Genomic DNA, 24728 nt, shown 5'->3' on the forward strand with positions numbered 1-24728 from the left:
AACTGCTGGTTCCCGGTCTCCAACAAGATAAGTACAGAAATGGACGGTGAGCACTGGGAAACACAGCAGTGTGGCATTCTCACAACATCCAAGAGTACGTAAGTGGAATCATCTGGCTGATTAAGGTACAGACCAGGTGTGTGTCTATGATAGATTAGAGATAAAAACAAAGTCCTTTGTCCTTCACCACAGATATTTTGAGCAGCACTGAGTGGTCTAAAGCATACTCATGACACAAAGGGATATGAACTAGTAACTACAAAGAACTCTGAGCCTGAATTTTATTGCACATAATAAGAAAATATGTAGTGACTCATTTGAAAAGTGGTTTCCAAGGCACTGTAGCCTCCCAAGATCTGCAACATTGAGGAATTTTATTAGGAACTGTAATACAATTCTTTTTTTCCCAAGGAAACTGTGTGGCCACTAAACTAGCTGCTAACTCAACTTGGGGGTAAGCCAACTTGGCAAAAAGCACAACATGTATTTAAACACAGAGTTGGGGAGCAGAGGAGATCCTTGGGGTGCCAAGGACCCTTGAAATCTGGTAAGTTTACTTTTAGGTCAGACTGACTCTAGCTTACTAAGCCTGGAGAATTATTATACAAATAGAAGTCAATAGAATTATATCAAAAGAGTGTAAGGAATTAGGCTAAAAAGAACAGGAAGGTGTTTCATGAACAAATGAATTCATTACAATCAGTATTTTCCAAACCTCTCCCCCCAACTTCTGATTTGTGAAGTTGTAGCCCTTCTTGATCCCTTAGGCCCTGTTCCCAATTACTTTTCCAGATTCTATTTGAATTACCTCAGAGCTAGTGGCTCGAGTCCAGCTTGATCTTTCTCACTTTTATGATCCTCTGCAAACCAAATTCAGAAAGAAACAGTAAGAAATTAAACAGGTCTCACTTTACACATTACAAGTGCAGGAGTCTATTCGAGTACAAAATAGTGACCACTCTATGTGTGGTCAGGACATGTGAAACAATTACTCTGGGAGACCTCAGGCTGCATCTTTAGAGAACAGACCTGCAAGATCTCCAGCGCTCACCAGGCAGAACTTCCCTGACCTGGTGATCACCATCATGACTGCCTCTGCCCCAAATCAACACAAAAAAAGTTTAAAAGGCACTTGGCCAGATTCCCTCCACAACATACCAGGCTCCAAGCCTGCCACAGAACGACTCCCAGTGAGAGCTCTGTGTCCCCTCACAGCTTTCACGTAGAACCTGCTCTTGCTTTGAGGAAGTGGCCAACAGTCCTGTCCCCCCACTGCACCCACCACGGGGATGTGGGCTGGTCGGCCCCCAAGGCTGCTCCTGCTGTGCCCCCTCGGGTGCTCTCAGGAAATTCCAAGTTAAAGGCTCTAACAGGGACCAATATTCCTAGCCTGTGTACACTGTGACGTTCAGTCCTTTATCTCTATTTGAATTATATTCATATGTGATGCTGGGCAATAGGCGAAGAAACAAGAGATGTCAAAAGGTAAGTCATTTGCCCAAAGAAACTGAATGGTAGCATCAGGCTAGAGCTTCTCTGCAGTTCTCGATGCAGGGCTCTTCTTATTACCATGAGGTCCTCCCATCCCTCCTCCCTTTCTCCCCCAACACTGGGTGAACTCAGCCTCCTTTCCCAAAGGGCACATTCCATAAATGATCACATTTCTACAGCTGTAATCACGGCCTCTCTGACGCTCTGGTTCCTCCTCTGTGTGGCCCACCGGCCAGTCCTGATCCCATAACGGCCCCCGGGAATGAAGTAGAAGCAGGACTTGGGTTAACAGCCGTGGTGGAGGTGAGGCGGCCACCTGGGGCTAGGCTCTGGGAGTGACTGAGAGGGTCCCAAAGCCATGAGGCCAACTTACTGGTGCTGAGTTTGCTGGTGAGCCTTTCTGTCAGCTGGCTGCCCTGGGCGAGGTGCTCCCGGAAGCTCTGTCCCAGGTAGTAGTCAATGTCATTGCTCCTTAGGAGGTCCTCAAAAGACTTTACCGTGTCTTTCGAGTGCTGGGTGAGAAGATAACAGATACCTCTCCCTTCCCGTATTTTCTGACGTAGGTAGGATAGTTCTCGGGCCTGGTCCTGAATCAGGGAATCATATTTCCTATTAGATGAAAGAAGAGGAAAGAGTAAGAATGGAAAATTAAGCTATGGGGGCTTCTGTAGAGATTTCTGTAAGAGAATCTCTAAGAATTCCTCAGTTTATGCTGAATTCTGGCACCAAAACCAAAGGATGTATTTAAGAGTAAATTCTGTTCTGACAAACTTGCATCAAACAACATGGTAGACACCATTCCTCCACTGTTTACTATACATTAGTCATGTGCCAGGAGTGAAAAATAAGTTCTGTGGGGGTAAATACAGTGCTGTATTTTACTTTCCTTACAGCACCAATATAGTGTAGACTTATAGTTGATAACAAATGCTAAATACATTTATTGAGTAGGTACTCAATAAATACTAAAAATCCAAATAAGTCCTTTCATGTCTTCTACTTCAAAGACCATCTACATTATGGCAGACTGTATTCTGCAAAGATGGCCGTTACTCAAGCTCGCATTCCACACGCTTGGCTACAGCGCGGCTGTGCCCCTCTTTCATCATCAGGTAGAAGTCATTCTCTACCTCCTCAAATCTGCGTGGGCTCTGCGACCACCTTGACCAAGACCACACAGTGCAGGTGACACTGCGCCAAGTCCAGGAGTCACTCTTAATTCACCTGGCAACTTTTTCTTCCCAACTCTTAGAAGCCAGCTACCATGCTGAAGTGAACACCCTGAGACCACCACTATGAGAGGCCCAGGCCAGGAGGAAAGGCCCCAGAAGACAGGAAGCCACATGGAGAAAGAGAGAAGCCAGGGAGCACTGTGTCGCCAGACATGTGCATCAAGAAGCCATGTCTAGCCAGACATCTCAGTGACTCCAGCCCCAGCCATCATCTGACGGCATGAGAGACCCCAAGTGAGAGCTACCCCAACTAAGCCCAGCCAATCCACATAAATTACTGTTTGAATCCCCTACTTTGGGGTGGTTTGTTACTCAGCATAGATAACCTAGATACCAAGATGGACATCTAGTCCAGTGTTTTTCAACACAAAGTATCAATAACAATAATAATTATGGCAAATAGGGTTGAGAGCTTTAATATGTGCTAGGCATTATTATAAGCACTTGGATTAATTCATTTAAACCTAATAACCACCCTTTGAGATAGGTTTTCTTATTATCCTCATTTAATAGATAAAGAAACAGGCTCAGGAAGACTAAGGAGGTTTGCACAGCCTGTAAGTACTGGAGCTAGGATTCAAACCCAGGAAGTCTGCCTCCCATTTTACTACTTATATGTCCTGTCACTGTATAAAAACATTCCTAAGAGGAAATCCCAGGAACCTGGTATTTCCCAGCAGGGGTCATGTGTCCTTTCTTATCACCCAGGGCTACCATTGAAATAGGTCCTTCTCTGACGGCCCCAATGGGTTCTCTCTTCTACCTGCCTGGGCTTCCCTATTTCACACATAAACTTAGACATCTTCAATCAAGCAGTGACCCACAGAGCACCCTCCTTACCCAGGCCACGAGGCAGATCTCAGCTCCTCAGCCAGCTTCCCTTCTGTCCCAGTTTTTGGGAGCTGGGCTTCTAGCTGGGACACCCTCTGGATCAGACTCTCCAGATCCTTTTTAGCCTGAAGCCCTGGAGGGTAGAAAGCCCCAGTACCATCAGACAACCACCCCTCGTCCTCATCAGTGACACTATGCGGTGAGGATCCCTCGAGGGCACCAACGGCCTTCAGCTTTCGGGGTCTCTCCAGACTAGATGAATAATCGCTTGTAACTGAGAGGGACCGAACCCGGCTCTTCAGGTTCTGAATGACCTTGTTGGCGTTCTGCAGCTGTGCCTTCAGATCTTTGATGTCCTTACGTAGGACAGAGATGTTTTCTGACTTTCCGTATGCCCGGAGCTCCTCCTGTTTCCCTAGTTGGCTCTCCGAGGGCTTCTTCCCAGGGGGGCTGGCCATTGTGGAGCCCAGGTGTCCCTGCTCGGAGCACAGCCCCTCCATCAAGACTGTTTCCCTGAGGCTGTCGTGCTCCTCACACTCTGAGAAAAGACAAAGACATCCTCCTGAGTAAAGCTGGGCATGCTGCTGAGGCCATGCCCTTCAAGGTCGTGAGGACAATAATTACTAGAGCAAAAGTTAAAGCAGTACTTTATTCAGCGCTGGCACTGTATTAGCCTCCAAATGCCGTATTTCTTGTCCTCCCAAGAGCCCTGCAAATCAGGTGTGGTCACCTTCTATTTTACTCAGGGTTTTTCTCCTCAGTTTCAATTTGGTGGATGTCCCTATAGCTATAGTGCTTTTATAACAGAAAAACACTTTTTTTAGATGCATAGTTTGCATATCCACCTGATAGTTCAGTTGGTACCTGCCTGCAATGCAGGAGACCCTGGTTTGATTCCTGGGTCAGGAAGATCTGCTGGAGAAGGGATAAGCTACCCACTCCAGTATTCTTGGGCTTCCCTTGTGGCTCAGCTGGTAAAGAATCTGCCTGCAAGGTGGGAGACCTGGGTTCTATCCTTGGGTTGGGAAGATCCCCTGGAGAAGGGAAAGGCTACCCATTCCAGTATTCTGGCCTGGAGAATTCCATGGACTGTATAGTCCATGGGATCGCAAAGAGTTGGACATGACTGAGCAACTTTCATTCACTCACTCAAAGCTTATTCGATCTTCTCATTAATAAATAGACTTTAGTATTTTTTTTTCCTGGTGGTTCAGATGGTAAAGAATCTGCCTGCAATGCAGGAGACTGGGTTTGATCCCTGGGTTGGGAAGATCCTCTCAAGAAGGGAATGGCAACCCACTCCAGTATTCTTGCCTGGAGAATTCCATGGATAGAGGAGCCTGGCGGGCTGCAGTCCATGAGGTCACAGAGTCAGATACAACTGAGCGAGTAACACACACACAGTATTTTTCTAAAATAATCAGTTAAATAGAACATTTTTTTTTTAAGTTCATGCTGAAATTTTTTTTAAACAGGCAACATGTTGAAAACTAATTGTAGAAATTTAAACTCACACTCAGCCTCATTTTGGGCATGAGTTCTCCAAACTTTCTGTCCCCCTCTGTCCTGTGTCCCCTTCAGTCTACTGCACCCCTCAGCCCTGCTCCTTATCAGATGTGGGGGTGGCCAGCAGCACCCAAATGTGAAGGCTGCCCCTAGCTGGGGAGGGCGAGCCCCACACCCGAGCTCTCACCAGGGCTGGTGCTCTCCTCCCGCTCAGCCTCGTTCTCGCTTCGGCCACAGGTCTCATAGCCCAGGTCCTGGAGGTCCACCTGCACCTGCTTGCTGTCCTGCTTCACCGATGATCCACCTGCTTGGGAACAGACAGCGGGTGCTACAGAGGATCTAAATTTCCCACATACACTCTCATCCTCAGCAGCATGCACCCTGGCCCTTGGGGAGGTCCAGAGTGGGACCAGAGTGGGATAGATGTTTCTTTGGACTGAGGTGAGAGAAGAAACATCTGCTCCAGGCAGCAGGACCTCTCTCCACCAGGTGAGCTTGTTCCCCATTGGTGATCCTACCTACAGATAACCTGGGCTTCCCTGGGACCAGACATGTTTAAGTCAGACATTGCATACTATCAACTCTACAAGCCCCAGGGAAACTAGCAAATGCTTTCTTCATGGGGGCTCAGGGAATGTTTGAATGGAGCAGAACTAATTCAGAGTTTCAAAGACACCAAGATCTGCACTATTCTATAAGTGTTATAAATGTGACTGTTTTATGTTAAACTGATAAAAACTAAATAAAACTTTAAATCCCCAAATTGAATTAGCTACATTTCATGTTCTCCAAAACCACATGTGACGTAGATACAGAACATTTATGTCACTGCAGAAGTTCTATGAGAAAGCACTGATTCTAGACCAACAACGATGATATACTTTTGAAGAGTCTAATGTGGTGAAAAGAGGAGCAGAAGAGAAACAACCAACATATGTTAAGAGAGGTAAAGCAGTTTGCTGACTGTACCAGAAATCAGTGAGGCTAGATGTTAGCTCATTTCCTCCCTATGCTGTCACTGCAAACTTGCTTTATTCATTTATTTGTTTCTGCCATCTGCAAATTGAAGTTAAGTATCCACTTCCATGGGCTTCCCTGGTGGTTCAGTGAAGAATCCACCTGCCAAAACAGGTGATGTGGATTCGATCCCCGGGTCAGGGAGATCCCCCGGAGACGGACCTGGCAACCCACTCCAGTATTCTTGCCTGGGAAATCCCAAGGACAGAAGAGCCTGGCAGGCTACAATCCATGGGGTTGTAAATGAGTTGGACACGATTTAGTGACTAAATAACAACAACAATCCTCTTCCACAATGCTAAGGTCATAGTCAGGATTAAATTGGCCATGAGACTGGGAAGGAAGAGTGCAGTCTGCAAAGCATGAGCTTCTCAGGGAGAAGACGGGCGGTGGTGAACTTAAGACTTACTAAACATGACTCTGTACTTCTCCAGCTGGTTGGCCTGGGCAAAGACAGTGGCTTCTGAGATCAGCAGCTTCTCCTGGAGGTCCTGATAGCGCTGCTTGCACTGTGCCAACTGGGAGCGCAGGTGCTTCGTGGAGCCCGGGAGGCTAAACTCTGACTGCGGCCTGGGGTCATGGGTCTGGGGCTGGTCACCCAGCTGTGAAAAGAGCCAGCACAGGGTCAGGGCCCTCTGAGCTCCTCCCCAGGCAGTGGTGGCCGCTTCGCCTTGCGGGCCCTGTGTACTTCATCCATGTGTCTGTCGTTAACACTCCTCATTCCACTTGGCAGCTACTTGCTTTCCAGACTGAGCACTGGAGAGCTGGGGTGATGTTTTATTCATCTCTGTCGCTAGAGCACACAGCACAGTGCCACCCGAGTCTGGGAGGAACCCTCAGCAAATGCTTGTTCAATGGTTGAAAAGAAAAGGGGTGGAAACCTCCACTCATCTCTCCCTGCATTCCTACCCAGCTGTTCTCTCGGAGTCCTCCGCAATCCATTTTACTTAATCCTCAGCATGCAATGGCACCCCACGCCAGTACTCTTGCCTGGAAAATCCCATGGATAGAGGAGCCTGGTAGGCTGCAGTCCATGGGGTCGCTAAGAGTAGGCCACGACTGAGCAACTTCACTTTCACTTTTCACGTTCAGGCATTGGAGAAGGAAATGGCAACCCACTCCAGTGTTTTTGCCTGAAGAATCCCAGGGACAGGGGAGCCTGGTGGGCTGCCGTCTATGGGGTTGCACAGAGTCGGACATGACTGACGAAACTTAGCAGCAGCGGCAGCAGCCCTATATTGCACCCTATGGAAATGATCTGGTTTTGTGCCATCTTTCCCCACCATGTTGAATATCTGAAGGGCAGAGATGAAGTCTTATTGCCTGTTTCCAGTGCCTAGTGCCTAGTGTCTTCTCTGGAAAATTAAGCACTCAAATATTTATGAAAGTTAATTACTCATGTAATATTCATGAGATAATGTTGTAAAAGAAGCCTTTCTAAAGGCTGGATGTTAGGGAAACATTATCACTACTACTTGTGGTGCAAAGGTGCCCTTCTCATGGTACCTCCTGACCCACAGGGTAGACCTGCTTAAGGTAAAAATGGACATCTCCAGCCTTTCTCCAAAGGCTTTTCATCTAACCCCACACTTACTTGGTGAGCATCCACTGTGAGGGCAGCTCCAAGGTCAAGGCTCTGGGGTCTGGGGCACGGCTTTGTGATCACACCCTCCTCTTCTAGGCATTGGTGCTTTCCAGGAGAGTAAACCAGCTCTGTGTTCATTCTGTTGATCTCCTTGGCCAGGTGCACAAGGAGCTCAGGATTAAGCTTACTAGTGCCTTCCTTGCTGCTCAGCACCAGCTGTTCTTTGAGGAGGTTGATGATATTGCGGGCATTCTTCAGTTTTCCCTGGACCTTTCTGAATTCAGCCTGAAGGCTATTCTCATTCAGACCCCCTTTGGCAACCACTGTCTCCACCATCGCCTCGCCCTTCTCCTTGTCTTCCTCAATCTCCCATCCATCAGACATTGCTTCTCCCATCTGCTCTTTCAGCTCTGCATTCTCAAGGCAAAGGCTCAGCATGGTGTTCCTGCAAGAAACATACACAGTCAGGGGCTGAGTCTGGTCTTGGCCTCATTTCCTAAGAGCCCGGTTAACCCACAACTCAGTCCATCAGAGACTCAGAGACATCCCAGTACATGAAGTGACCTCAGAGACCTATTAAAACATCCCTTATTGTATATACAAAGAAATAAAGACTCAGGAAGAGCAGGAGATTCCCCACACTCCCATGAATACTTGGCAGCATTATCACTAAAAATCTTGGACTCAAGATACACAGTCTACTTGTCTTTACCCACACTTGCAACCTCAAGTTCTAATTTTCAGTGGCCTGTAGAATAAACAAGGATACTTACACTGTTAACAAAAAAGGACATTGCCTGGGAGAAATTTATTATTATGTAGACTACAGTTCTATTAATTATCATCAGTCATTTTTCAACTACTGGATGAGAAACTGGGACCTAGGAACACAGAAGAAACAAACAACACTAACCAGAATTGTAGTCAAAGGTACTTATGTTAATTAGTTGCTTTCTATCTGGCTCCTGTGATAGGAGATCGTCTTTATGAGAGCAGGGAATCTGTCTGTCCTGTTCACCCAGTGTCCCCAGAGCCTCCACAGTGCCGGCTGCACATAGAATATTCATATTTGCTGAGAAGATATAATGGGCTAAACAACTAATTTTCACCAAGATATTCTGGTTGCAGCCTTTCTTCCCACCAAATCCTTTACTAGGATTGGATGGAAGCAATAAAGAGTGTGGCTTTAATAAGGCAATTTACTTAAAAAGGAAATTCACTTCATTGACTTAGTGGAGTCACTGGATGCTTACATGAAATTCATAAGTGCTATGGTGAGTTCAGTGTCTGTGACTGAGAAGTTATATAATTCTGCTCTTATCAGCTGCAGACCCGAGGAATACTAACAGCAGAATCCTAGGAGGTGCTTGTTTAAAAAGCTTAAGAGCTAAGGCCTAAGAATCAACATTTTATTTAAGTTCCACAGGTGATTCTTTAGCATGTTAAATTAAGAACTGCTGACCAGAAGAGACAAAGGAAGTAGCTAATTCACAGGCTGAAGGACCAGCAGTTGGCTGTGCCTCTACACTGCGTTTCTCAGAATCCTAAAGTTTTGGAATAGAGCAGAGCTTGTCTAAAGTGAATTAAGGATGAACACGGTTTAGGACATAGGAATCAGGGAGACCATGAGAGTTTCCTCAATGGAGAAAAGGGGAACAGGTATTTTACTAAAACTGAGGTATAACAGGGAAAGAAAGGGGCACATGTGTGGCATAAAGAATATTTAATGTTATGTCATAACTTTGTATTTGGGGGAAAACCCTGCCCTTTTCACAATACAAACTAACAAAAGCAATGCTCAACAAAATCTTCCCCAAAGAGAAGAATTACATAGAATTACGAATTACATAGTCTATCTTCTACAGTATCAGTGGTGCTTCTTATCAGCTGTGGGATCGAAAGAGATATACTGTTCTCACCCATGATAGCACAACAAAGTTTACACATAAGTTTATATCAAACTTAAGCTTTAGCTTAAGTAGAATATAAGATGAGAAATATCATGACGATTCAGAGTAAAAGAACCAGAACAAAGGATGAATGCAAGAGTATTTCAAAAAATGTTTGAAAAAGTATATAGGAGAAAAGGCTTAGAATTTAATATGTGGGAGCCAGGGATCTTGCCATGGACTATTATGCAAACTCGAGCAAGTTTGCTCGAACTTTTTAGGCCTGAGGTTCCTTAACAGTAAAAGGTACATTGTGCTAGATGTCAAAGTACTAATACTAATATTATCCTATGACTCAGGGACATTTAAGTGGCACACAATAGGCAGGGAAACTATAGGGTATGGATTATAAGCTGTTCATATGCACAGCTGTGTTCTAAACAGCAGGCCATGATGATTGTGACCCTCATGGACGAATGAGTGAGTCGATTATCCCTATGCTATCAGCATGTTTTCCAAGCTTCTTTTGGGGGCGAGGGGAAAGATTAAAAGCAGGGTCATCCTAGCCAATGAATAAGTTACTCCCCACTTTTGCAAAGTAAATAAAACAGAAGAGATGATTAAAATTGTTATTCCACAATTTAAGGATTTGTGCTGCTGAGAGACAGATGAGTGGAGGCTCTGCGTAAACCCCCCTCCTCATGGACTGTTCTGGTTCTGCACACAGCAGTGAAGCATCTTGGGTAGCAGGAGATTCCTTACACATTCCAGTCAATTCAAAAGAGCAATACCAGTCACACAACTGGGAGATTTCCACTTGTGACAGTCATACGTTTAGCAGATAATGGGCATTTTTATATTGAACTAAGACCAGATTTATTTGAATAGTTCAAATGGTAATTATTGATAATCACCATCATTCAGGGCTTCCCAGGTGGCTCAGTGGTAAAGAATCCACCTGCCAATGCAGGAGATGCAAGAGACATGGGTTTGATCCCTGGGTCGGGAAGATCCCCTGGAGGAGGAAATGGCACTCACTCCAGTATTCTTGCCTGGGAAATCCCAGGGACAGAGGAGCCTGGTTGGCTACAGTCCATAGCATCACAAAGAGTCAGACATGGAGCATGTACGCACACACACATGCATTATCTAGTATTATTAACTTTTCTAAGAATCTATAGAACCATGCATGCATGGAGCCTGGGATGTGGACCAAGAAGCCCCATGGTGGCACGAATTCCTTGGCTGCAGCAATGTGGTCCCTTGGCTACAGCAGTCTCTCAATCGGCAGGCTCCTCTACTCTGGGGCATGTCCTACCTGATGTGGGCCACAGAGGAGAATCCTGCTTCCTCGATTTGAGCCTTTAGCTCCTTCAGTTCCCCCTCAGCTTTCCTCTTCTCCTCTAAGTGCCGGTGAATTTCAGCCCTCAGGTGGAGCATTTCCTCCTGAAGACCCCTGTTATTGTCTCCTCCTGTCAGAGGAGGAGGAGCAAGAGACACATTCTGGGTCTCCACAGCTGCCCGGCTTTTCTCCAACGCCACCTTGATGAGCTGAAAGAAAACCATAGTTTAAGGAAGTTAGTTCACTAAGAGGGTCTATGAAGAACATCAGAGCACAAAGGCAGCCTTTAAAAGGACCAAAAAAGGTAAACCTCCCTCCTAGGACTTTCCTAACCAAGGGTCCCTGGAGACTGGTTGCGGTGAGCAACCCACACAAGCAGGGAGAATTTTTGCCACGGGCAGCAGGAAGAAATTGCAGAGGTGGGTGAGGAAAAACCACAAGCGCACAACAAACTTAAATGGAAACAGATGAGGTTTAAAGAGGACTGGAGAGTATGGATGCTCTTGATTCTTCTCTTTCTGGGGGGACAGAGTTCCTTGGGAGCCTTCTCACAAGACAAAAAGCTTCATCAGCTCCACAACACTCGAGTCCTTGACTGCAAAGATCATGGCTAAGATACCAGAGCTCAAAGCCTGAGGCTGGGCCTGTAACTCAGACTCTGACAAGGATGATTATGAGGAAGGATCTGGGCACTCAGGAGTCATAACCAGAGAAATGGGGTATGGGTGGAGTTACAGGTGAGACAAAGAAACTAATTTCATTGGCAGCAGGAGAATCACAATCTATAGTCAGTGAGAGGTTAAAGTTGAGGCCACCTATATGGGATGGGATGGATAAGAGAAGGGTTTGGGGGAGAATGGATACATGTATATGTACGGCTGAGTCCTTCCGCTGTCCACCTGAAACTATTACAACATTGTTAATTGGCTATACTCCAATATAAAACAGAAAAGGTGAATAAAATTTAAAAAAATAAAATAAAATGAGGCCACCTGTCTAGCAACCACCTTCCCTGTTGGCTAACACTCTGTGCTGATGCTGCCAGCCAAACTCGCTCTACCTAAGTGAGTGAGAAGAAAACAAGCAGAAACAATTTCCCATGACCTTTAGTTTTTGAAGATACTCTTGAAGTTACTCCTTAATATTTCAACAAAAGCCGACTGTATGGTTTTTTCCTCAAATAACAATTTTTTAACTTTTAAATTTTTTTACTGTTTGTCTTAGGCTCCTCTCCAGCTTTTTTATCATGCTCTTTAAAGTGAAGAAACCAAAACCTGAGTATGATAACCTACTTAGTGTATGAACAATTATTTTAGTACATGAATTTCTTGCCTGTCAAATATTAATCTTATACCCCAATGTCATAATGGCTTCTTTTTCCTTTCAATGGCAGCATTTTGGGGTTTTGCTTAACTTGAGGTTGATTTTGACCTCCCAATTTTTCACCTCTCCACACAGCTATCTCTGGGTCATGTTTTATCTCTATAAATATAGTGACGTGTACCTGTCACAAATCCATTCTGGCTACAAAGAACCATTAACAATCATCAATGTTATCAAAATATTTATGTGCATCTCCATAAATCACATAGTGGTCACTTGATTAGGAATGACTTGTAGAATTAATTATAAACTTGATTCCTTCAATTAGATCAGGAATATATTGAACAAAACAGGGCTCAGAGGAGCTTAAATGAATCAGTGATTAATAGATCTGCTTGGCTTGGCTCAAAGCTGCTGACTGTTGGCTTTGGACCTTGCAACAGCATGCTAAAATCTAGGCTTCAGGTGCGCGGTGGGGTGATTCATGGCATGTATGTGTAAAGCGTTTGGTAGCACAGCAGTGGAGGTTGTGAAGAGATGTGCAAGTTCTGCCCTCGATGAAGAAAGGAGAAGCTGCCCACATGTGCTCATTTCCCAGCACCCATCCCACCTGCAGCTGTAAGCCTGAGATCTGGGAGGCTCCTGAGAACATCTCTACGGCTCTGCTGCCAGGCTTAGACTGGTGGCCATCCCTGCATGTGCCATGAAGCACTTGGGACAAAATGAAGGAGGAGGACTGGATAAAACCACTGTTGAAAGCTTATGACCTAACCTTTCATTTAAATTATGTGACATTATCTTTCTACATAAACTCTTTGCAACTAACTTACCTAAAACAAACTGCCATCAGCCTTGAATATGGACACAGTTATTCTTTGCTGTTAAAAAAGGGTGATCGGTTGCTCAGTTGTGTTTGACTCTTTGGGGCCCCAAAGACGGGGGTCCTCTCTTAATGGAATTTTCCAGGCAAGAATACTGGAGCGGGTTGCCATTTCCTACTCCAGGGAAACCTTAAGGGTTCCTTCTGCTTAAAAATAGTGTCTAATTTTAATGATGTCATCTATTTTTTAAGTGCCTTCTGGATGTATGTTATCTTTTATTGATTTAAATACACTGGCTTTCTTTAAAAAGGGAAAATAAGACCCATGGAATGTTAATACCAGAAGGGACCATATGGTTTATCTGGTCTGATTTCTTACTTTTAAATGAGAAAACAGAGATCTGATTTGTTCCCAGGCTAATCTGACTTTTCATATTTCAATGTTCAAGGGAGTTTACTTTGGCTGCTTTTTCTTTAAAATTTAAATGTAAATGCACGAAAAGTGACTCAGGATCTAGCATTTAATTATTCTTTTTTCTTTATCATCTATGGAAAGCTAATATTTCTATTGTTTTTCCTCAAGCAAAACCCCAGGGCGTCAGCATATGCAATAGTGGTATGAATCCTTTAGTTCTATTGTTGGTTACATCTCATAAATAATTGTTGCTTTTCACATTTCCTAACTCTTCTGTTCTATTGCTTCCATGGTATAATTCAACTTTTTGGTGTGCTGGTTTTCCATTTGCCCCAAAGAAGTCAATGTGTGAACCTGATCTCTTATTTGAATAGAATGGCTTTGTTTTAGCCCTATTGCTCCATACCTCCCACCATGTATTCAGTTCTCAGACAACATTAGGGTATTAAAAATGACCTTTTTTCAAGTTCATCACTGCTTTTCTCTCCTTTGCATTTGCAACTCTTGATTAATTTTCTCTATTGCAAAAGTTCAAATGAAGAAAGACAATGATGATCAGTTTCTTTCACAGGAATTTCCTAGGTATTATAGATCTTACATTTGATTGAGAATGGAATTGTGTGAGAGATACCTGGGGGAAATTATCATTATGGCCAGACCTGAAACTTCCTGAGGAGGGTGAGTCCAAAAATAAAGATGGAGCAATATGCTTTGGCCAAAAGTTGGTTCTTGCCTTAAGAGGACCATAAAGTTGGATGGATATATTTGTAACAGGAAGTGTGTGTATGCCTGAGGCAGGAAGGGAGCTTGGTGTTGGGAACAAGGCCTGCTCCCAAGGACACAACTAGGAGAAGCTCAGAGCACAACCTTAAGGGACCAGTTCCCCAGAAACAAGCAGATACCTTTTTGAGAGTCTGGACACAAGACAGTTATGACAAAACAAGCTTTATTTAATTGGTAGCAGGAGAACCACGCCCACAACCCTCAAAAAAGTTGCTGTAAGTTTACAATGATTTCACATACCTCCTTCGCAGAACTGAAGACTGACTCTCAAGGAAAGGAGGTGCAAAGAAAAACAGTGCTTACCCAAGATATTCTTTCATCCAACAGATAAATATTTGTCTAATTTATTAAGTATCTCCTATGCCAAGTGATTGGAGAAGGAAATGGCAACCCACTCCAGTATTCTTGCCTGGAGAATCCCATAGACAGAGGAACCTGGAAGGCTACAGTCCATGGGGTTGCAAAGAGTCGGACACAAGTGAGGCAGCTGAACATTTGCCAAGGGATAGGGAAGACATTGCAGGGGAAGTACAAATGCCCCAGTGTAACAGGTTATTCCAGGGTTGGACTGACCTCGAAATGTAGTCTGATCATTTCTCCACACTCAGCTATAGGAAAAAGAAGGTTGAGGAAGAAGTGACTTTACAAACCAGTCTGCCTATAACTGAGAATCAGAGTGCAGAACTCCTACTATCACGCATAGTTTGGACCACATCTGGCTCTTTCCATATCTGTGGCTCCCGTTCATATATTCTGAAGTTAATAACCATCAGAGTCAGCTTGACAGCTGACATCCCAGTCAAGTTCCAAGTGAGAATGGATATTTTCACATCCTGCAGACCCTTCTCTCCCACCCAAGACCCTCAACGCAATCAGGGAGTGAGGGGCAAGGGGAGGGACCGGCCCAGAGGTGCAACGGAGCACATAAGTAGTCACAAGCACTGGTTAGGAGGACTCAGCAGCCGTCCAAGCAAAAAGAGAAGTGGGGCTCATGCAGGAACTCAAGGGAAAAGGTAGGGCCAGGTGTGTCTAGAGCAACACAAAGGGGGTCTTGGTAGAAGGTAGAGAAACTGTGTTGAGAATGGGAGGTGTTCCAGACAACTGCTTATGTCCTCAAGAGTCAAAGACTGTGCCCAATTCTGTGAGGTTTGGGTACTGCTCACATGGGTCTTTCTGTAGGACTATTAGACGTGCCTCCTCTTTTTCTTGTGCAGGAGATGAAGAGGCAGGCTCCTTTCCCCCATAGTTTTCCCAACTGCTCCAAGGAAGCTATCCCTGGAAATGGCCAGCTGCTTCTGCAGAACAACAGATACCAATGATCCACTTGCTCCTGAAAAACTCCAAAATTTACATGCCTGGTCCCTTTAGGACACGGGATTGCCAAATATCCATGGGCAAGGTGAAGACACAGAGGAGTTCCAGAGGATGCTATGGGATCACTCTCGGTGACTGAGCTCCAGGACATTCTACCCTTGAACTTGAGAAAATGCTGGTTACACCTTCACTGATGGTCAGTGAGAACAGTGTTTCAGCCTTGGGCACCACGTTCTGAGGTCTGACCAGGACTTGCTCTTGAAGTGTCATCTGCTGGTCACTGATGCATCACCACCTGAGCAGACAGTCAGGTGCCCAACAAAGTTCTCTTTTATATAGTGAGACTTCCCCGGGAATGAGCCTGGTTTTGGAGGCATTCCAGTCCTCTTGTAGTTCCTCAGAGAGCACTCTCCTGAAGCAGGGGCCAGCCTGCCACCTCCCCAAGTGGTCCTTTGGTGACTGTCTTCTGGGATGTGTTTCGGTTACAAAAGCCCAAGATGGTAAGTGTCCATGGTTTTGTTGTGAGTAAAAATTCTTCTGAAGCTATAGCTATAGATGGTACATAGGGGCAAAGGAGGGCAGGAAGGGGCAAGGAGCAGGAACACGAGATACAAGGAGGAAAAAGGGTGGATTGGAAAGAAAAATGGAGTGAGAATGGGGGTTGGGAAAGGTGGCTGGGAAGCTTAGGGAGAGCAGGAAGAAGGCAGGGAAGTGCTTTATGCACAAAGAGAGCTTCTCAGGCCAGGCCCACAAAGGCTGCAGAAGACCACCAGTCTCCGAAGGGCTCTGAGCCCTCCACCCTGGACCCCAGGGCCTGGCTCGGACTTACTTGCTGGTGGCTGTTGTGTGCAGCCTCCTCCTCGATACTGTCGGTGAACTCCGTGCTCGCATCCTCGGTGTCGTCCCCTGCAGCTGTACCTAGGAGTGGGTCCAGAAGAGAAAGGTGACTCCCTTCGCAGGTACATTCCAGGCAGCAGCTTAGATTACACTCATTTTGCCATCCACCTCTGATTTCTTCCCTTCCCCACAGAGTGGGGGCCGACAGGGAAGGCAGCACCAACAGTGTAGAAAAGTGGATCACTGATACTACGTTACTAACACTCCAGCTTAAACCTCAAAAGGTAAGCCGGCTTCAACTGCACAGCTGTTAGACTGTGTCGGACTAAATGGTTACCTCTCTCACTTATTTCCAGAAACCCTGAATTATTTCCTTCCTGCCACCATGAAATAATTTTCCTGAGTGTGACATGGACCCAATGTGATAACTTTTTCCTACCACTGATTGCGGAGAGGGTCCCCGATTTCCTTGGGATCAGGGCAGCCCTGCTCCCCTCACACGTTTCCATTGTTGGGATCAGTCCTGCATGGGGTGATTACCTCGATGAGGAACCTTCCTGCAAGGGTCTTGCGTCCTACGGCAGCTCAGGTCTAGTCCAGCCCCAGGGCCGAGAATGGTTCAGCTGTTTCCTAACCCCTTCCTCTTACCTCCCCTCCTCCCATCTCCCTCAAACCCTGTCCAATGCCAACATCCTGTGCCTGAAGGGTTTCTTGCACCATTTTGTCTAAAAGGAATTTAATCCATTCATTCACTCACCAAAAATGAACAGAGTCACCCTGGGACACAAACATCTATGCCCCACGCCCAGGGACAAGTAGCTGCAGTTCATGGTCTAGATATATGTCTAGGGCAGTGCTAACCAACAGAAGTTTTTGCAATTTTACGCCTCCGCTGTTCAGTTCAGTAGACACTAGTCACACATGGCTACTGAATCCGAGGAAATGGTTTTTTTCCAAACATCTAAAAGTAAAATATTCTTTTAAAAAATATTATCCTGTTATGTCTAATCCTTTGAAGAAATTTTGGCTGGCACTGAGAGAAGTAGTAGCAATACAAAGAATTACTATTTTCATAATTTTGTATCTGAAATTATGGATACTGCTTAAAAGAATCTTCATTAAGCTTTTTCCTTATAATAGTCCCAATGTTATGTCTATCTTTTAAAATGTAATTCAAATAGTCACACACATGGCTGGTTGCTGCCATATCAGACAGCACAAATATAGGGTGTTCCTTCTTCTTCACATCTGTAAAAATAAGACTGTTCATCAAATTTTAGATTAAGACCTATGGCTCACATTACTTATTTCTTCTGAAAATGTAGGAATTTATAATGGTTAATTCATCTAAAGAAAATGTATCATTGATACTCCTTGGGTCTTACAGAACTTGCACAAGTTAGAGAACCCTGAGATCCAGTTCTGACCCTGGCCTCGGAAACCAACCTGTTATAACTACTCTTCTGGCTGCTGGGTAACCTGAGCCTCAGAGATTAGGCAGCTTGACCACAGTTACATAGCTAGCCCTGTATAACAGCCATGCCAAGTTGGCAAGTCTCTGGACTTTCAGGCAGAGACCACTCACTGTTCCTCCTGGTGACAAGTCAGATTTTTGTCTCCTCCTCCAAGAGCAGAGAACGTGCTCCTGAGTTCGCACACCATGAATGAAAGGCTTTGCATAAATAATTCACTACCCTCCTACAGGCAAGGTGAGCAGGGCCAGCTCACACCTACACTCCATCTCTCGGCATCTGCAAGGTTATGCCAGGGTACTTGCAATGGCCCCAGCCAATCTTATGAAAAAGTACTAAAAGCATGTTGTCCTAACAGCTTAATTTTATGACTCATTTGCTGATCTTTACCGTGAATGTTGTGTTAACTTTGGACCAAGGCAGTACCCTATTCAGCCCTACTCACAAGGAGACACCTTTACCACTTGGCATCTTTAGAGCTCTGTGGCAGACTGTTGTACAATAGAGAGTTCCAATACATACTTTTTTAAACCAGCCCCATCTCATTCAGGACACTGGTTGTGTAGAGGTGAATGAACACACTTCCTAAGCTGTGGCTGCTTTGGGAACTCATTGAACCCAGGATGTTAATTCACTTGAGGACAACCGTGTTGTATTACGCTCACTTTGAACAACACTATTGTTGTTCACTATTCCCTGAACAATAGAGATCAGAACCTTTTTTTCTTTCTCTGCAAAGAAAATGAATTGTTCCACTCAGTGACAGACTAAAAAAACACGTTTCATACTGTTTCCCTTCTGAGCATTGAAAAGAATAACCTGTGGTTGAAGAAAGTTCAGCTCTATGAGGTCAGGATCCTCACCCCCACCCACCCCATACCACACTGGGCTCACACTCTATGAAGCTTCCTGTATAGGATTCCAGAAGTAAGGTAAGTGGAGATTAGAAAGAGTGATTGTCACTGGCCTTGAAGGCTTCTGTCTAATCCTTTCTGCCCTCCACTTACCTTTGTTGACCTTTCTAATGCCACATCTGTCTTTCTTATTAATAATGTTCTCTCTTTAATTCACTCTGGGGCAGGATACCATGATTTTGACTTCATCAAGAGTTAAATGGAGACAAAGCAAAAATGTCGTTTCATCCAGACACTCTACTGCATAGGGGTTTTGTTTTCCTTATTCATTTTCTCAGCAGCAGCAATCTGTGGTACTTCCTCCAGGGCAGCTTGAAGGGTTCCTTAGTCTTTACCAATTTGGATGCAAAAGGCTTTTTTGAATGTGTTAGTTTGAGAGGTAAATTTTAAAAATATGTATAGAAAATATTAAAATAAGTTATCCCACACAAATTCCTACCTGTAAGTTTACGTAGACAAGCCTCTGCTGTTACCATTTCTGGTTTTTAAAATGACAATAAGAACTTCTCTTTTGTGGAGAATATCCTTTTCTAAGCTTTTACAAAGCAACAAAACACTATCCTCAGAACTATAAATTTCTAATTTAAAGGTACTATACTTTATATTCATGAAGTTATTGCTTATGTTTGATAAATATGAAATAAAATGTTCTGCCACCTTTAGAACTACTGAAAGCTAAGAATCTGTTCATTCAAATTTAACTTGCCTCTCGATCTCCAGGGTAAGTTTTACATGTTAGACTGGAAATTTTATTAAAAACTTTTATTTGAGGCTTCAATAACAGTTCTCAAGTTGTGGTTCTCCCAAGTTTCAAGGCTCTGAATCACACGTAAGGAGGTGCTACCAAAACTTCCCTCTCTTGAAGAATTATTGCCTATCAACTATCTGACTCTATAAAGTACATAGAAATAAACTTCTAAAATACAATACTTTAAAATCTTTGGGCAAAATTTAAGTGGTATGAAAATATAAGGTCTTTTTTATCACAGAGGCAAAAAGTCATATTTTTATGCTTTTTAAATTGAGGATGGCATAATTATTGAGAACATGGACTCTAGAGCCAGACTGACTAGGTTAGATTTCTGCCTGCATCATTAGTTATGTGACTTTAGACAAATCCTTTTCATAACTCAGTTCCCTCACTTCTTAGGGTTAATAGTAATATCCACTCCATATACTTTTCAGCTATAAAGAGTTTGGTGACTTTGAAGTGCTTGAAACAGTGCTTGGCATACATTCAGTATATTCTTTATTATTACTATTTTACAATACTATTGGCAAACTGGTTTATGTGCTAGAAAGTGAAGAGTTGAAAAAGGCCATAGAACCTAAATGTACTCAGCAGAACACTCAGTGGTAAAGAATCCGCCTGCCAATGCAAGAGACACAGGTTTGATCCCTGGGTCGGGAAGGTCCCCTGGAGGAGGAAATGGCAATCCATTCCAGTATTCTTGCCTGGGAAATCCCATGAACAGAGGAGTCTGGTGGACCACAGTCCATGGGGTCACAAGAGTCGGATAAACTGAGCGACTAAGCAACAACAGTGTTTTCAGGGGATGATCTTAAGTCTATTTGAGCTTAAGTCTACCTCTTCACAGCTGACTATGGAATTTTGAAGTAACACTCTTAAGTTCTTCCTACTTTGCAGGACAGTTGAAAAAAATACAGATCTACCAGTAGATTAAGATGAACTCTTGAATAAGTGTTTTAACAAATAGGATTAATCATTATTAAATAATAACTCCTTAAAACTCCATCATGCACAAATAAACCTTGAGGGAAAGTCATGAAATGTTATTTTAATTCTTCAGTAATGAGCCCCAACTGGGCTGCAACAAGAGCATTTTCTCCAAATTCTACTCTACGGTCATTCTTGTTTTCTTTTAAAGCCATTTATATGCAACCAACAGAAAAGGAGTAATATATTCCTATAAAGTTACTCAGAACACAGGAGTCATAGCTGACTAATTTTGAAAGGTGATTTAAAGAGCTAAACTTCGTAGCATGAACAAGTTTGCAGTAACAAATGCCAGGTTCTTTATGTCCTTGGGCCCACTTCCCTCACTCTTAGGGACTCTACCATGAAATTATAAGAACTTTCACCTGTTCACCTCATGAACCAACTATTGATGACTTAAATATCATGATCCTACATGAGAGGATCAAAGAAAAAAGGTCTCCTATCAAATTGCAATTCTACCTGCATCCATTCCCTTCTAAAACCATAAGAAAACTAAGATTTCATAGAGTCTTCCATAAACTTCTCCTGAGAAAAAAAAATTCTTTAACTAGACATTCTAACATTTGGAACCAAAGTAGCTAGGAAAAAAAAAACTTGTCTGCAATCAAATTCCTTTATGGTGTTATCTTTGTCTTTAAATCACAGTATCTCTTAGGTACCCTTCCAAGCTTACAAGCTTGTAATTCAGAAGGCAACTGTTTTCCATGACTTAAAATTCTGTAATGTCAAGGAATTCTTCCTTCTATGATCTCTTTGTTCCTCAAAGAACACAAGAAACAGGCCTTTCCAGAACATACACAGGATCAGCACCACCCATCATAACAATTGTTCAGTTGCTCAGCTATGTCCGACTCTTTGAGACCCCATGAGCTGTAGCACGCCAGGCTTCCCTGTCTTTCACTGTCTCCCGGATAGCTCATAACAATAGGCTCCTCAAATTTTCATCCCACTTTCCACTACTCTCCTTCAGCAAGCAGAGCAGGAAGGGTTTTTTAAGGTAAAGTAATCCATTTCACATTTCTAGGGGGAGTTTAATGCTGTTTCTTTAGCCTCATTTCCTTGAGAGTAGAAAAGTTCAGGTTTCTTCTGTTTCCTTCCTTCAGTTAAATAAATACAAAGGCATTCACTCATTTCAGAGCCTTATTTAACTTGGAGTTTTAATACAATCATCAATAGACTGGTTCTCCTATAAGGGGAAAAAAGATAAAGAGCTTTCTCTACTTTTCTCATTAATCTTTTAAGAATGAAACCAAATAATTAGTTTGGCCTTTGATACTTTTATTGGATAAGTAACAATTTTGTGTTTCAACTAAAATAGCTGAAATTCTAACACTTATATATAAAAAAGTACATGCTCCATGCTAGCACAAATGTTAATACAGTTTAACAGAACACAGTGCCATGAAGAAATGAAAACTTACAGCTTGTTTTGGTGGGGAAATAGGCCTAAAAGGATCTAGTGCCAAGTTACTGGATGTAACATGTTACTTCCTTCTTCATCTAAATTGTTATGAATCACTTTAATTTTTCTCAACAGCCCTAAGATCAAAACTTTAAGTGGTTAAAAAGTAAACCTGCTTGTATTAATCAAATTGATCATACTTAGTGGAAACAGACAAATTCATGGTTTATAAAACATACTTGTATATACACATGCCTCCAAAGTTTACAGACTGAGAGGGGTATTTCAAAGCAATTATTTTGAAATCACAAAAGGAAGCACTGTCTATTCATGTTATACACTAAAAACAAACCTACATGCATTTGCTAGATAATCATGAGTTCTCAAAGGGAACAAGGAAGTCGATTTGGTTCATGTACTTAACAACCATACTCTTCATTATTATTTTAGAGCAAACATTTTCTGATGTTGCTGAACTTTTTATTTTATCCTTCCAGCTTTAGCAAGAAGAAAACAGTATGATAAAGATTTTTATTTCTGGAATTTGGCTTTAAATAACAAAAAGGGAAAGTGATGCAAAAAGAATTAGTAAGTCACTTTATAAGTTTAATTACTCTTATTTGAAATCTGATAAAATTAGTATTGTTAGCGCTGCAGTTTTATGTCTCTCTTCCACTTCCCATCCTTTGTTGGAAGCAAATTACAAACACTGATTTTTTTAATTTGGGAAATTTATCCTGGCTCATTGATGATATGGGAAGAAGTTGAGGACTTACCTTCTGTCAATACTCACACTACTTACAATCTATATGGTTGTCTTTTTAATTGTAATAAAAATGATTTAACAAAGTTAATTGCTCCAAACGTCTAGTGACAAGGTGGCTTAAATCTATATTCCAAAATGCATTAAGACACAGAAACGATCACCCCACAGAAATTATTCTGCTGTCCTGGCCTGTTGACTCATTCCTTCTGTTTTCCTTATTTGGTTGCCTTATAGGAGGGCCATACTCCCAGCTATTTTTTTCTGCAGTACAAATGATTCTGCAGTACAAAAGGTAGAAGAATAAAAGCTCTCTGAGCTTCACCCCAATGAGAAATGAGAGAAAATTCTCTAAATGTTTATGTCTCACAGGATATTAGTACCTGATAAACAAAGCTAATTTCACTTATCACACCTCTAGTACCATTTCTACAAGGCAGGATGGAAAATGAACTTTAAAAGTGTGTGAGTCACTATATTCCTTCCCTACGCTCTATGAAGTCTGTCACATATCCTTGCACATTGGCTGTAGAATTACTAGTGAGACCCTAGTTGAAGAAGCAACTTGAGTTTTTCAGGGATGTGAAGATTCTGTGACTTAAAAAAAAAAAAAAAGAAAATGACCAATAAGTCAGAAAACAATAACTTGATCATATCAACAGGAACCAGAATTTTCTAATACCAGCTCAAAGAAAGCAAAGATATTAAATAACTGCTTCCTCTAGGGCTTATACCCCAAAGGGAAGTGATTTTAGGTAGGTCATTTATTCCTCAATGAAAGGAGCAATTTGGGGTGTAATCTGATCTGTTTCTCCTTGTCCTAATCAGAGGATTCTAGATCCAACTGAAGCAGAGAGAGGAAGATGACTGAAGCAGAGAGAACTGAAATCAATTTTCTTGAACTATTTTGAAGCTATGAATCAAACTTCTCAACCAGACACTGGATTAGAAGTGTAAGCAAGCATAAAAGTGATAGGCCTTTTATAGAAATCTGCCACTGGGGTCATTATAAATGGTGCAAGTAGAATAAAGAACCTCCTCAGGAAACTTATGGCTTGGATCTACTATCCTATCCAGGTCAAGATTTTCTTGATCTTTCACAGATCTTTTACTGTACATAATGACAAAGACAAATCTTTTAAAAATACAAATGAGGAAGCAAAAGAAATGAAAATACTGCTGCTGTCCACAAATGAATTGAAGAGAAGTGGGTGTGGGAGGGGGCGAGAGGTGGGGGAGTAAGGATAAGAGTACACCTGATCAAAGTTAAAGGCTGACAATATTAAAACAGTCCCATCAGGCCTTTTCAAAAAAGTTACTGTAACTTGACTAAATAGTTAAAAAGAGAACACCAGAAAAATGCTGATTTATACTAGGTATCATCATTTATCAGACTTCAATGATACAGCTTAATCCTGTAATAGTAAAGAGTTTAAAGGAAATATCTATCAAAAGGACTTCCATTTCACTCATTAAATAAATCTTCTTGGAGGTCCTGTTCAACTCTTTTAGTTTCTAAAAACTATATAGACTTCAACTGCCCTGACCTCTTACAACCATTGCGACCAGAAAGGAAATATGTGAAAGACCAAATTTATCAATACAGATTTTTCTGAAGTTTAAGTTCTATGTTTGCAATTAAGCACAGTCTTGAGTGAGAATTTAACTTCATTTTCTTTCACTTTTTTCCCCCCTTCAAACACAAGGTTCTATAAGCACACAATGCTTTATCTAAAGTTATTGTAATATTGAAAAACACCTGGCAAAGGTAGAACAATTCAGTAAGAGAAAAGGTCTGTGCTCCTAAAGAGGGAATGGAATCTTATTATAGCATGCTAAATACAAGTATATGAATGAAGGGGCCAAAGCATCAACTACCTGTGGGATACAGAACAAAATTCATTAGAATCATATTCTCTAATAAGATGCCAAATTATCACACAAAATTGTTAGACTGGCAAACTCCCCTCAGTTAGCACTGTTCGCAAGCCTTATTCCAACTATATAGACCAGAAAGTCAGAACCAGATTTTAGTCACATCTATGGTATCA

At 42.7% G+C, this 24728-nt stretch overlaps 1 protein-coding gene across 4 annotated transcripts in view; it reads right to left on the reverse strand.

Annotated features, from left to right (window-relative positions):
* The window catches only part of PDE4DIP (phosphodiesterase 4D interacting protein), a 243942-nt gene that overhangs the window by 29670 nt on the left and 189544 nt on the right, over window positions 1-24728 (reverse strand). For 2 of the 4 annotated variants that reach the window (XM_061121024.1, XM_061121022.1), the window contains 8 exons: window positions 16378-16466; window positions 10870-11102; window positions 7672-8107; window positions 6487-6679; window positions 5248-5364; window positions 3564-4092; window positions 1865-2100; window positions 809-860 (listed from right to left, as the gene is read on the reverse strand). In XM_061121024.1, the coding sequence (XP_060977007.1) occupies window positions 809-860; window positions 1865-2100; window positions 3564-4092; window positions 5248-5364; window positions 6487-6679; window positions 7672-8107; window positions 10870-11102; window positions 16378-16466 (1885 nt within the window). Of the gene's footprint in view, window positions 1-808; window positions 861-1864; window positions 2101-3563; window positions 4093-5247; window positions 5368-6486; window positions 6680-7671; window positions 8108-10869; window positions 11103-16377; window positions 16467-24728 lie in introns of all 4 variants that reach the window. The other 2 variants (XM_061121023.1, XM_061121025.1) reach the window with 1 other exon arrangement.

This window comes from Dama dama, chromosome 20 (genome assembly GCF_033118175.1).
Source record: "Dama dama isolate Ldn47 chromosome 20, ASM3311817v1, whole genome shotgun sequence".
Classification (NCBI taxonomy): domain Eukaryota; kingdom Metazoa; phylum Chordata; class Mammalia; order Artiodactyla; family Cervidae; genus Dama; species Dama dama.